A 13,488-nucleotide genomic window follows, 5' to 3' on the forward strand; every position below is an offset into this window, starting at 1 on the left:
CAGATGAATGTAAATTGTTCAGCACTATGCGACCGAATAGGCAATTCGCTGTCGGCTCCACTCATTGTCTTCCATGTTTCTTTCTCTGTTCGCTTATTTTCTCTCCAACAATTATTGGTGTAAAGAGATAAAAATGTTTCAAAAAGTCTTACTTTAGGGTTAATTTTAGTAATATAATAGGTGTAATAAGAATTATATATTTTTTTTAATAATGTAATGAGATGAATGGTACAAAAAAGTAAAGTAATAATGTATTAATGTAAGTAAAATCAGTCTTTTTGCAGTGATGACCCTTGCTCTGGGCCTTTAGTTGCTGGATTATGGGCCTTTAGTTGCAGTGATGACCCTTGCTCTGGGCCATTGATCGGCCTCTTATGTTTGAAAACGTTTATGAGTCCAACTCATGATAAATCAAACTAAAAGCCCAAACGTTTGGTGATCGAATATTTTAACTAAAAAATTATAAAATTATTATAAGAATAATGCTAGGCATATCAAAAATTCTATTAAAAGTTTACTAAATGTCTTATATGGGGTGGTATTCGCATGTGGGATATTTAATAAAATTTTTGGTGAAATTTCAAAAATTTCTACCATTTTTGTTATTATAAATTGTCATATAATTCTTTTTATTTTTTTATAGAAAAATATTTGGGACCCTTACAAAGGAGGACCCGCATGACCCATTGATGTGTTTGATTTTTTTTTTTTTCATCTTTGACAGTGACATGAATAGCTAAGATTATTTTGAAATTACAGGATTATGTTTTGTGGAGATCTTTATTATTACTGTTATATATATATATATATTTTATAAAAAATTAAAAAATTACAGTATGTATATATATATATTTTATAAAAAATTAAAAAATTACAGTATGTCAATCCATACACATCTCCACCCCTGGTATGGATATCAAAAACCGTGAAACCAAACACCCCCAGGGTAGTAGTGAAGCCTCTCGACTCTCGTGACTCTCGTCGTGGGACATCGGAATCTCGTTCTCAACACAGCCTCTCTCTCTCTACACTACAGACAGACTCTGTTGATATACATAGATATAGACAGAGAAACAGTTGACGAGGATGATTCCCATGGCGTCCTCCATTCGTCCGTCTCTCTCCTCCCTCAGGTTTTCTTTTGGTGTCTCTCGCTTCGGTGTTTCTCTCTCCTCCTATATCCTCGCTCGGAGGATCAATTGCTTTCATCTTGGCAGCGGTAATGACTCGTTCTTCAAACCCTAAGACTTTCATTGTTGTTTTACATTGCATGTTTGCTCAATTTGCTATGCAAGTTTCGAATCTTGATTGGATAACTGTTTGGCTGTGTTAATTGTACTGTTTACTAGTATTTGGAGGTTTTGTAGTTTCATTATGTGTATCTAAATGATGTGTGGAAACTATTTGCTGATTGCTAATGCTAAGCCTATTTGATCACTACTGTGTGACATTTGGATCATTTATGTGTTCGCAAATCACAATGTTTCTTGTTTAATTGTTTGCTTAGTGGTGAGTGTGATTATGTTCTCAATCAAATTAGGTTTTTTTGTAATAGTGTTCTGCAACTTGAGTAGTACTGTACAACAAGTCAACAAATTTCCAAAATATATCAATCTAAGAAAGGTTGAAATGATATAAATTAAAATGTGTAAAGAATTACTAGAGGTCTATGAGCATTCACCAAGGTTCTTGCTAAAGAACATGGAAACGGGAATTATGGTGATTTTGGAATCCATTTCTTGTTTTTCCTCATCTGTTCATTTATTTATTTATGGGGGATTTCTGTGTCTTTGCAATTAAATTGTTGGAGTTTTGGGGGTTTTCCATCAAATCATAGGTCAAATGAACAAATTTACTAATTTGGTTAGCTTTTCATTGAAATTAACTTCAATGAAAGCTTCATTATGTAAGCTTGACTGGGGCTCTTTGAGCTAGAGTAAATCTTTGAGTTTTGTTGCGGCTTTAATATTGCAATCTCAAGTGCAAGATGTCGCGAAGTAATATACTCGATGAGTTCGAGGTCGAATCCACAAAGACCAATTTATTTGAATAAAGAACAGAGCCATCAAATATAATAAAGAAAATTGATATTTAATTTTTGAATGGTTGAATGGTTTGGAAAAATTAATTTGCTGAAAAATGAATCGTAGTGACAATAGTTGAAAGGTACTAAGGCATTAAGGATCCTCCACCAATGGTTTTTTTGAAATATTCTAGATTCAATTTGTAGAATTCAATTGAGACATACACAAAGGGTATACCCAATCAGAAAATAAAACACTTATTTCTTAAAAATAATTTTGAAAGATTGAATATAGTCATTGATCAATACACCATAAAAATTTTGTTATTTGATTCGCAGGGAACTCTAAACGTCTATTGTGCTTGAGGTCTACAATAGAACGAAGAATTGTTTAGAATAAATTTTCTTTTTCCAAAAATAAATAAAAAAATTAATTAGAATAATTTTACATTAAAAACCTTGATTGAATCATTAAAATATTTACAATGAAATCATTGGGGTCTCACCCCTAGTCTTAGCAAAGAAAAATTTAGAACACTATGGAAACAAAAATATATGTGTTGAATTATATTCTTTGAATGAGCCCGAATCCCTATACTTATACATCTTTTTATAGAATTTGAAGAACACAAGTTGAGTTAGTAAATCAAGTGTTGTGGAGGTTTTGCCGAATTACTAAGGCGGTAAAAACTCTAGTAATTTTTTTCATTTCATTCCTTCTCGTCATATCATGACAATAGCAGTCTAAGAAGTATGGATGCGGACACGTGACATGTCATGAATATGACATAGATACGCTGATATGACAATGTTCAAAAAATGTAGGATACGACATGTGGGGGGACATGCACATGATATATAATTTTATATATTTATTATATATCATATATATAAATATATCATTCTAACACAAGAAATAAATATAATATAATATTAATTTTTAAATTGATATTAATTTTCTTTTATCATTGTATTTTAAGTTCCTTTGTTCAAACTTATAATTAGTTTCATGTGTGTCTGATCAATGGACGCGTGTTTAAGCAATGGACACGTGTGTTTTTCAACTGTCCAAAGAGTGTTTGAGTCTAAATTCTTTTTAAAAAAATAGGACACGTTTGGATGAGTGTCGGACACGTGTTGGGAACGTGCTTGACGATTGTTAGAGTCCGACACGGACACGACATGGACACGCCACTTTTTTCGAAGTGCCCGTGCTTCTTAGGCAGCACTGCATAGGAGCTACCGCCTCTTGCTCAAATTAGCTTCAACAATTCTTTTAAATCATGCACCTAATTCTTTTCTCCAAAGACCCACATGTACACTACACATTTGGACATCTGCAAACCTTTGAGAACTAGGGCCCATTGTTTTTGCCTTATAGTCTTAAAGAACGTAGCAAATGCATTTTCTTCTTTTCGTTGTTCATTATCCCCTTTCAATAATTGCAAACTAGCCCCCAAGCATCTTCATTTTAATTGCAAGTTTTTCTGCAAAAAGTAAAACTAAATCATTAAACTCACAATTAAAAATAAAATGAGGAAATTAATATAATAAGAAAGTGTTTAAATATCGAAAAATAATATAATAATTATACACTTTTTAACATTTATCAAGTTTAAGAAAAAAGAAAAAAATAGTGCATCATGCCGAATGCTTTGCTTGGTTTGATGGGATACAGGGGCACCGATCTATGTTGCAGTTGATTTGAATTGCTTTCTCTTTATTTTTTGTTCATTCTCAATGAAAAGGATTAAAAATTATGAGTTCTTAGGTTCATGCAGCAGGCATGATTCTCATGTATTTGGAATTTTGAGGTCTTGGGACATTTTCTTTGTGTCAAAACATTTTGCCCTCAATGGTGCGTTATGTTTAGGGAGGATGGGGAATCCATGAATCATCTTTTTTTGCATTGCTCCGTTGTATCGAATCTTTGGCACTAGATTTTACTTTTGACCGAGACACATCAGGTGGCTGCAGGGGAGTGTGGTCATATGCTTCTAATTGATTTTCAAGGTTTTGCGTAGTAGGAGAGCAAAAGTGCTGTGGCGGTGTGTTATTTTTGCCATCTTTCGGGAATTTGGTTAGAAAGGAATACAAGGATATTTGAGGACAAGTTTGAGGAAGTAGATCTATTGTGGGACAAATTGTGTCATTGGGTGTCACTTTGGGTGTTTTTTTCAGATCACTTTAAAGGGGTTATGTTCTTTTACATTTCTAGAGATTGGAAAGCGGTTTATGATGTATAGGGTTTTTCTTTGGGATTTTTGTTTTGATGTAATAGCTGGTTTTCTTGTAGAGGGCACCTTGTCCTCTTTCCCTTTTTGTTTTTGTTTTTTTATCCTTTTTGCGTCATCAATAATATTTATTTTTTTGGGTAAAAAAAATAAAAAAATAAAAATAAATTTACATTCTGGTGGATTCATGACATTCAGTTCTACTTAATAATTTCACTGCCTACTAACTGGATCTGACTATTTTCCAGCGGTTCCACAGTCGCAGTTTTTCAGCACAAAAGTTTCTAAGTTGTTAAGAACAGACGGAAACAAACTAGCAGTTCGCACAGCTGGAAATATGGCACAAGCCAGCACTGCTATCACACAAGAAGATACCCTAGACTGGGTCAAAAAGGACAAGAGAAGAATGCTCCATGTTGTATACCGTGTCGGTGATTTGGACAAGACAATAAAGTACATTTATTCAATATACATGACCTGTTTGGCAGTTTTGTAATTTGTTATTCTTCTCAATAGTGATGACATTTTGATCAAACTCTAATGTTGACTACAGATTCTACACTGAATGCTTGGGGATGAAGCTGTTGCGAAAACGTGACATACCCGAAGAGAGATACACAAATGCTTTTCTTGGATACGGGCCAGAAGATTCTCACTTTGTTATAGAACTCACTTACAGTAAACCCACTAAAACTTCTTAATTTGATCACAATAATCTACAATATGGACCTATTATGAACCAACCTTCTGTAGAATAATTTCAATACGCACTGTGGACTTGTAGTCTTTCTTGTGAGCTTAGTGTCAATATCTGCTGCTTAAACTGATGTGTGATTTATTTTGTTGCTGCCAGATTATGGGGTTGACAAGTATGATATTGGAACTGGTTTTGGTCATTTTGGTATTGCAGTTGAAGATGTAAGTTTCATTTGAATTTTCTTCTGTTGATACGTTTTCTCTAACTGTTGCTTCAAATAAAATACAATTATCTGTTACAGTCACATCATAGATGCTTAAAAAGCCTTACAATGCCAAGTTTATATTATTTGATGATGTAACTATTTTTAGTTTTTTTTTTTTTTTTGGCTTCTGAACTAGAAGTTTTGCATAATGAAGTAGCATGCTGGATTTCCTCATGGAAAACATCTTTTGTGTAGTAAGAATTAGACTTGAATCTGTAAGTTGTAATTTCTTCTGAGAGAATTTCTGAAATTTCTTTTCTTGGCTCCAGTTTTCATGTGTGCATTTTCCTTCTCTGTATTCACATAGATTGATCTAAATAGAAACATCTTTGTCTTTGCTATGTGGGTACTGTGGGAGACATTTCATACCAGTTACAACACTTATCCTGCCTTCCCCTTAAAATTCATGATTTTAGATGTTCCACATGCAGTGCTGCAAGAATATTGGATAGTGAATGTAGTTTTATAAAATGTATTCTCCACAGTTATTTTTGAGCCCATTGGATTATGTTAAGCATTCATCAATCAAGTGATGTTGGTATGTATAGGTTGCCAAAACTGTGGATCTCGTAAAGGCTAAGGGTGGAAAAGTTACCAGGGAACCTGGTCCTGTCAAAGGTGGCAGTACTGTAATTGCATTTGTAGAAGATCCTGATGGTTATAAGTTTGAAATTCTTGAGAGGGGGCCTACACCTGAACCCCTCTGCCAAGTGATGCTTCGAGTTGGTGATCTTGATCGTTCCATTCAATTTTATGAGAAGGTGAGAGTTGCTCCAAAAAAATTGAATATCTTTAGCAACAGCCTCATTCCACATTTCCATATTATTCATAAATTATTTTTGTTTTCATTGCTGATTAGTTCTTTACTCTTGTCTACACTGTTGTTAGTCTTGTATAAAGTTCTCAATCTCCACATGTTTTTCCCCTCTATTTAGGCTTTTGGCATGGAGCTTCTTCGGAAACGAGATAGACCTGAGTATAAGGTAATTTGACATCTTCTGCATTGGAAAATGAAGGTTGCTATCTATGTCACATTGATATAAGCATTTGTGTTGGACTTGGAAGTGGTGAATTTGCTTGATCTACCCTGCACCCGGGCGTAGATTATAGAGAAATGTATTAGAAAGGGGCATCCCCTTGCTTTGAATTTCAACTTCTCATCTAGTTGGATAGGATCTTCATGATCACCTTGTAATTGCGAGGACGTGACCCAATAACTTAATAGCCAGTAAGTAGATTGTTGTTACCCTAAAACACCATTGATGAGAATTCTTGTATTAGGTACTAGCTTATTCATTCATTGCCACTATTGGTGTCTGATCTGCCTCTGAGGCTTCAGAAGGATTCACTCTGTAATAAGGTTTCTCTCTCAACTCGACAGGGTCTCAATTAGCCAAAAGAGTCTTCTGATGAACTTAACCCTCCCTTTGAGCCTATATATTAAAGAATTAATTTTCCCTAGTTTACAAGTGTGGAGTTTCTTGGACATGATTATGTTCATGAGTAGCTGTGCTAAGTGCTAACTATCAGCTATTGCTTCCTTACGTTGCACAACTGTGATTCTTGAACTAAGCTGCCTACTACTGAGGAAGTCAAGTTAATGCTCTCTTTTGAACAAGAGGATTTTTATTTATTTAAATATGTCATATTGTTAAAACCTATCACCTACTTCACCCACTTAAACCTACTCCACTAAACCTAACCCACTACACCACTACCACCTCACCTACTCCACTAAACCTAACCCACTACACCACTACCACCTCCACTTCACCTACTCCTTACCTACTACACACTCACCCTCTTCTATATATAGGAATCATGAATCATTGTAATAAATATAAAATTATATCAATCAATAATACAATCAATATCTATACAATTCTCTATTTCTCTTTATACATTAAAATTTCTACATGGTATCAGAGCAAGGTTGAGCCTAGCATTTTCGCTTCACCGGCGGGCGGCAGCCTTGCCTTGGCCGCCCGCCGGACCTCTCATCTCTCAACTGTTTCTGCATCACTTCCACTACGCCGCGAAGCACCGGATTCAGCTCCTGGATTCGGTTCAGGTAGAAGTCAACGAGCTGTCTTGATGTGAGCTTCTTGCCGTTTACTTGCTGGAATTGGAATTGGCATCTCATCTGCTATTGTGCCACTTTACATATCTGAGATCTCACCAACTGAAATTCGTGGCACACTTGGATCTGTCAACCAACTGTTTATCTGTATTGGGATTCTTGCAGCATTGGTGGCTGGGTTGCCCTTAGCAGGAAACCCTTTATGGTGGAGGTAAATGTTTGGTATTGCAATGATACCCTCTGTTCTATTGGCATTGGGAATGGCATTTTCTCCAGAAAACCCTCGGTGGTTTTATCAGCAAGGAAAAATTTCTCAAGCTGAAATGTCTATAAAAACTCTATTTGGAAAAGAAAAAGTTGCTGAGGTTATGAATGACTTAAGTGCAGCTAGTCAAGGTTCTTCAGAACCAGAAGCTGGTTGGTTTGATCTTTTTAGTAGCCGCTATTGGAAAGTTGTCAGTGTTGGTGCAGCACTTTTCTTGTTTCAACAGTTGACTGGAATAAATGCTGTTGTATATTATTCTACGTCTGTATTTCGCAGTGTTGGAATCGCATCTGATGTTGCAGCCAGTGCTCTCGTTGGGGCATCAAATGTTTTTGGTACAACAATAGCATCCTCTTTGATGGACAAACAAGGAAGGAAAAGTCTTTTAATGACAAGCTTTGCTGGAATGGCAGCTTCAATGCTATTGCTTTCCTTGTCACTCACTTGGACGGTCAGTGTGTGAGAAGTAAAAACAGAGAGCAGTGAGTCAAGCCTGAAGAAGTGTAAGACAGTAACCTGCACAGTTTCTATTTCAGCACAGAAAGCAAAGTCTCTCTCTCTTCCTTTTAATTAAGTGTTTAAACACCCTACACACCACCTCCACCCACATGGGTTGGTTCCCACTTTTCATCGTCAATATGTTCACACTCTCCTCCATTTGATTCCAAAATCCATTATTTTTATTTATTTTCTCCAAACCACTTTCCTTATTTCCCCCATCTTTCATTTTGATTTCAAATATATTTTTATTATTTCTTTCTTTATTTTTCTTTCACATTATTTTTAATCGTTTTCAAATTCCATTCATACCATCTAGCTTTGCACACCAAACCATATTTTATTCTTCTCAGGGATAAACCCCGATCACATTTTTACACACAAAAAAAAAAAAAAAAAAACCAAAAAAACAAACACAAAACGATTTGTTTTCTTTTCTGCAGACGGTCACCCACCGACCTCACTTCCTCTATTCTGCCGCCGGTCTTTTCTTCTTGCCTCCGTCCTGGGCGGCCCTTGACGGTGTTGCCTCCGTGTTTCCCACTCCATTGGGCACAATCACTCCACCCTGCTCCTCCACTACAGCATATGGCGGACCTCCAAATCGGAACATAACGGTGGCCTTCCGCTTCAGCTCCTTATTTTCCGCCTTTAGCACACTTATCTCTGCTCGCGCATCCTTATACATGCGCTGGAGCAGAGCCAGTTGGGCGTTTAACTGCTGCACCTCATTTGTCCTACTCTGCAGCCGGTGCGACAAGTTTGTGACCGCAGTCATGGTTTCCACACATGACTTCAATGTATACTGATTGGCCTCAATATCCGTTTGCACTGCCATTTTTTGCTCCACCGACCGCATCGGAAGGTTCAACGGAGCAAAACCAGAGGTGTTTGGTTGAGGTTCACGGGCCACCGCACCAGTTATCTCTCCTGTTGACTCGTTGAGGTCAGGAAAGAGAGTGAGCAGACCACGGGAAGAAGAGGCCATGTTCTGGGTAGCTGCACGGAAAGAAGAGGCCATGTTTTTTGGGTTGCTGAGTATTTCAAAGAAAGGTTGGTTACAGAATGGCAACAGAGTGTTCCAGAATCTCTTTCTCAGAAACGGAAGAGTTTTTTCAAAGGATTTTCGGCGGTTTCAGACTGGTTTGCACAGCCTCCGCCTCAACCTTGGTTAAATAGCCGAGGCCGACACGCCACTCTGTTGCTCACGTGCCTCGCCGCGTCTCCGGCTCACCTTTTGATGGCTCGACGCTTTCTGTCAGGCACGCCTTTTGATGAAGTGGGCGCGCCTTTTGAGGGCCTGACTTTTGAGGGCTCACTATATATATCCATATATATATATATTTGGGCAGCCTATATACACCATCATACAGTGTATTTTTTAAGGGTCCGACAAGACTCAGTAAACTGTCCCGACATTGATTCCGGTTAGTTTCTACAAGGGTCCAGCAAGACTCCGTAAACTGTCACAACAACTATCACAACATTGTCTGCTACAACGGTCCGACATGACCCCATAAACTGTCTTCTACATCGGTCTGACACAACCATCCAGTGTCCTCTACAACGTTATGACACCACCATACAGTGTCTTCACCATTGGTCTGACACGACCATACAGTGTCTCCTATCCTCTTTTCTTTTATGTATTCGTCTATTTTCTTGTTTTGTTACTCTCCAAACTCAAGTTGGCTAGTTCCTATCCCCCTTGAGTTTGCGGGGGGCTGTTAAAACCTATCACCTACTTCACCCACTTAAACCTACTCCACTAAACCTAATCCACTACACCACTACCACCTCACCTACTCCACTAAACCTAACCCACTACACCACTACCACCTCCACTTCACCTACTCCTTACCTACTACACACTCACCCTCTTCTATATATAGGAATCATGAATCATTGTAATAAATATAAAATTATATCAATCAATAATACAATCAATATCTATACAATTCTCTATTTCTCTTTATACATTAAAATTTCTACACATATCATACATGCTGAAGATGTTCTCAAAATGCAGATGCCTTGGGTAACCTCTCTTTCAGTCTTTCTTCATTTGTCGTCCACTTAGTTGTGGCCTGCAAGGGTGTAGTAATCATATTTGCCATCCACTAGGCCATGTGGCTGCATTTTAGTGAGCTGGGTCTACATGGAGAATTTGTCATGCTTAAGAACATATAAACTCTTCTAAAAAGGGTAATCCAGATTATTGGCCTTTCTTCTAGAGAGACTTAAAATTAGACTAGACACCCACTTCTAACCATGTGAGTGGCAAAGAAACATGACGAATGCTAGTTTCTCTCTTTTGTCAAATTGGACTTCCACTCATGTGGAACCTGCAGCACATTAATAGTGAATAGTCTTGTGAGCAAAAATTTCAAAGATAGCGGGTGATATCAATATGACAGATTAATAGTTTATATTTTGGGCTCCCAATTTATTGAACATTCATTCATTTTCAACACTTGATCATTGAAGTTTGCATTATATGAGCCTCTTTTGGTGGTAGGCATTAATATAATCTTCTGGTCCCTTTTCTAGTATATGATAGCAATGATGGGCTATGGTCCTGAGGACAAAAATGTTGTGCTGGAGTTGACATACAACTATGGGGTCACTGAATATGACAAAGGAAATGGCTATGCTCAGGTTGAAACAGTTTATCTTGATTCTTTCTCTTTACCTGTTTTACTTATCTCTCTACTTTGTAGAACTATAAATTAGTTTGTGCCGTGACGGACCTATAATGAGGAACCAAATATGGCAGCTGATAGTTTGATATCTTTGCAGATAGCAATAGGCACAGATGATGTTTACAAAACTGCAGAAGTGATTAAACTCTCTGGTGGGAAGATTACCCGAGAACCTGGACCATTACCTGGGATCAACACCAAGATTACTGCATGCCTGGATCCTGATGGTTGGAAAACGGTATAACTTTTAATGTCTTTGTTCCTTTGATTATGATAAGTTTGTTTCATCATTGTGCTTGTAGAATATACTTGCTTTATTTTGTTTGTGGTTTTTTCAAATTTAAAATCGTGAGGCTAAGGGGTTGGTTGTAAGAACGCGAGTAGTAGTAGTAGAAGAGTGAATTTTTACTCGTCGAATCTCTCTCAGTGCGTATTTTTTCCTTGAACCTGTAAATTTCATGTTTTTAATGAAATTTTTCTTTGCCGATCAAAAAAAAAAAGAATATACTTGCTTTAAATAACTTGTATTGCCTTGTACCAGTAGGGTTTTTAAACATTTGCTTGAACTATTGATTTTGTATTCTATGTTTTAAATAATTACTGTGTATGCTCCTTGAATAATATTTTAGTTTAAAATATAGCAATATTGAAAATGCATAGCACAATGATGGTTGAACTAGGGTATTGAAGCTCATTTTAGTTTTTTACTGGACACATATGTACACATTGTATATATGCAGGAGAGAATGTCAAAGTAACTATTTGCAATGGTTTAAGTAGACTCCTAGTAGGAAATATATGCATCAAAAAACCACCCATGTTCTTCATTTTAATTTATTTCAGCTAATTTACGAAAAAAGAATGGGAAAAGAGTTGGAAAACAAATTGTACTGTTAAAACAAGTAGGATTAATTTGGAGTTCATTGAGCAATGTTCACTGTTGATGTATGCTGTATAAATCTGGTTTGTCATTCTTGTTTTCAATTCCTGCAGGTTTTTGTTGACAACCTTGATTTTCTCAAGGAATTGGAGTGACTTTGAGGAAAGTTTGTACCAAGCTTGCAACAATGGGCCCTGCTGGGACTCGTGACGGTACGTCAACTAAAAGCTTCGACACTTGTGGAACCGACTTGTCCAGAAATACCATGCCAGAGAATGAAATTGAGTCCTGTTTTGTAGATAAAATTACCATGACTGAAACAGTAATTACTGGAGCAAAATGAAGAAAGGCTGAGCTATGTGTTTTTTTTTTTTTTTTTTTTTTTCCTTGCTCGATTTGTTTTGTTGAAGACATTTTGAGCAATAAAAACTGTGGAAAAGAAAAGAAAGATTAAAGTGGCTGTTGGGAATCTTTGCACATTGTAAGATTTTTAGTTTAATTTTGATAGACTTGGGGTACATTTGGTGTGAAACGACTTTGCTAATGACCAGCAGCAATTGATAATAATAATCCTAAATGATCTATTTCTTCTAAATTCGAAATATATTGCAAGCTATCATTGATTTCAGTATGAATTTCAGAAATTAAAAGCATAATAAATATGCATCACATTTATATTTATAAAATGGAAATTACAAAGAAGTACTTGCACGATTTCACAATCTTTTAAACAGTTGGGCAACGCATGTACAGAGTTCTTCAAACGGCAAATTACAACCTTACATTCCTTATACAAGTAAATAAAACTAAGTTTGTTTGTCCTTATTATTATTTTTTTTTTTGGTTTTTTGTGTGTTTTTTTTTTTTTTTTTTGTTTTGTTTTGTTTTGTTTTTAACTAGTTAGATAAGAGAGAATTTGGTTTTGAGCTAGAGAGATAAGGGCATCTTTGCTTTCACCTAGGATTCTCTAGAGTGTTTTTTTCCTAAAGTTTCCTAAAGTAGTGTATTGTGTGGTTGAGATTTAATGCTGAAAAATTAATGTGATTTGTCATTAAATCTCAACCACACAATGCACCACTCTAGGAAACTTTAAGGAAAAAAACTCTAGAAGATCCTTGCTCGGGTTTGTTGGAATTGAGTGTCTATGTTTGACTTGATTTGTCATTTTTGTGTGGAAATTATAAATTATTGAAATCGATTCCTTTACACATGTTGAATTAGTCGTTATTAACATCTTGAGTGAGAATATGAGTTGGCAAGGATGGTGGTGATATTGTCTGTTGACGATGTTGAGTTACAATTGGGGGAAGTGTTTCCAGTACAATGTCTTCATCAGAATTAGAGAGGGATTCTGCCTCAGCCATTTGGATCATTCTCATTTTGATAACCTTCTTGTATTTGTGTTGGAATTCTTGCTTTGGAATTGAGAGATACTTATCCTTTAATTTTTTCTTGAGTTCAATTTTAAAGTTATTGTAATCAAATGACTAGGAAGATTTTGGGCATGAGAAGGCCATAGAAGGAGCAAGATTAATGGATGCAGATTTTTTTCCGTTGTTTGTAAAATTGGAGAAGCTGATCTGGAAAATGCTATACTGGGATGCTGTAATTTTTCCATCATTTTGTGGCAATTTGTTGAGTGAGGAAATGAGTATTATATGAATATGAAGTGGTATACTACCAAGCCATGATCCATGGGAGTTTGAAAAGGACAAATATAAAATTTAGGGAAAGGTGGTTTAACTTCTTCTGATAGATATGGTATGAATCTTGTAAGGGATCAGATAGAGCAACAAATTGTAGGCTAAATTGGTGCCACCATGGTTCAAACCATGTAGGAATGT

At 36.3% G+C, this 13,488-nt stretch overlaps 1 protein-coding gene and 1 pseudogene across 3 annotated transcripts; both read left to right on the forward strand.

Annotated features, from left to right (window-relative positions):
* The first annotated feature begins 873 nt into the window (after positions 1 to 873).
* LOC114283493 (putative lactoylglutathione lyase, chloroplastic) lies at positions 874 to 12,239 on the forward strand. Of its 2 annotated transcripts, none has more exons than XM_028226315.2 (9): positions 874 to 1,219; positions 4,506 to 4,710; positions 4,811 to 4,935; positions 5,111 to 5,175; positions 5,768 to 5,980; positions 6,155 to 6,202; positions 10,613 to 10,720; positions 10,862 to 11,002; positions 11,758 to 12,239. In XM_028226315.2, the coding sequence occupies exons 1-9, from the start codon at positions 1,087 to 1,089 to the stop codon at positions 11,797 to 11,799; spliced, it is 1,080 nt and encodes a 359-aa protein (XP_028082116.1). In that variant the 5' UTR covers positions 874 to 1,086; the 3' UTR covers positions 11,800 to 12,239. The 2 variants fall into 2 exon arrangements, with proteins under 2 accessions (XP_028082116.1, XP_082759154.1); XM_082903028.1 differs by having other exon boundaries at positions 947 to 1,219; positions 4,629 to 4,710.
* LOC114290884 (plastidic glucose transporter 4 pseudogene) lies at positions 6,874 to 8,483 on the forward strand (annotated as a pseudogene). Its single transcript, XR_014349346.1, has one exon. The product of XR_014349346.1 is annotated as a plastidic glucose transporter 4 pseudogene (transcript).
* Positions 12,240 to 13,488: the final 1,249 nt, after the last annotated feature.

Source organism: Camellia sinensis, chromosome 13 (genome assembly GCF_055761805.1).
Source record: "Camellia sinensis isolate YWXY chromosome 13, ASM5576180v1, whole genome shotgun sequence".
NCBI lineage: Eukaryota > Viridiplantae > Streptophyta > Magnoliopsida > Ericales > Theaceae > Camellia > Camellia sinensis.

Excerpts from the sequence above, each read along its gene's own strand:
- LOC114283493 (XM_028226315.2), top strand. The coding sequence starts at position 1,087 with ATGATTCCCATGGCGTCCTCCATTCGTCCGTCTCTCTCCTCCCTCAGG. Across the intron at positions 5,981-6,154 it reads CCATTCAATTTTATGAGAAG|GCTTTTGGCATGGAGCTTCT; the intron begins GTGAGAGTTGCT and ends CCCTCTATTTAG. Across the intron at positions 10,721-10,861 it reads AAGGAAATGGCTATGCTCAG|ATAGCAATAGGCACAGATGA; the intron begins GTTGAAACAGTT and ends ATATCTTTGCAG.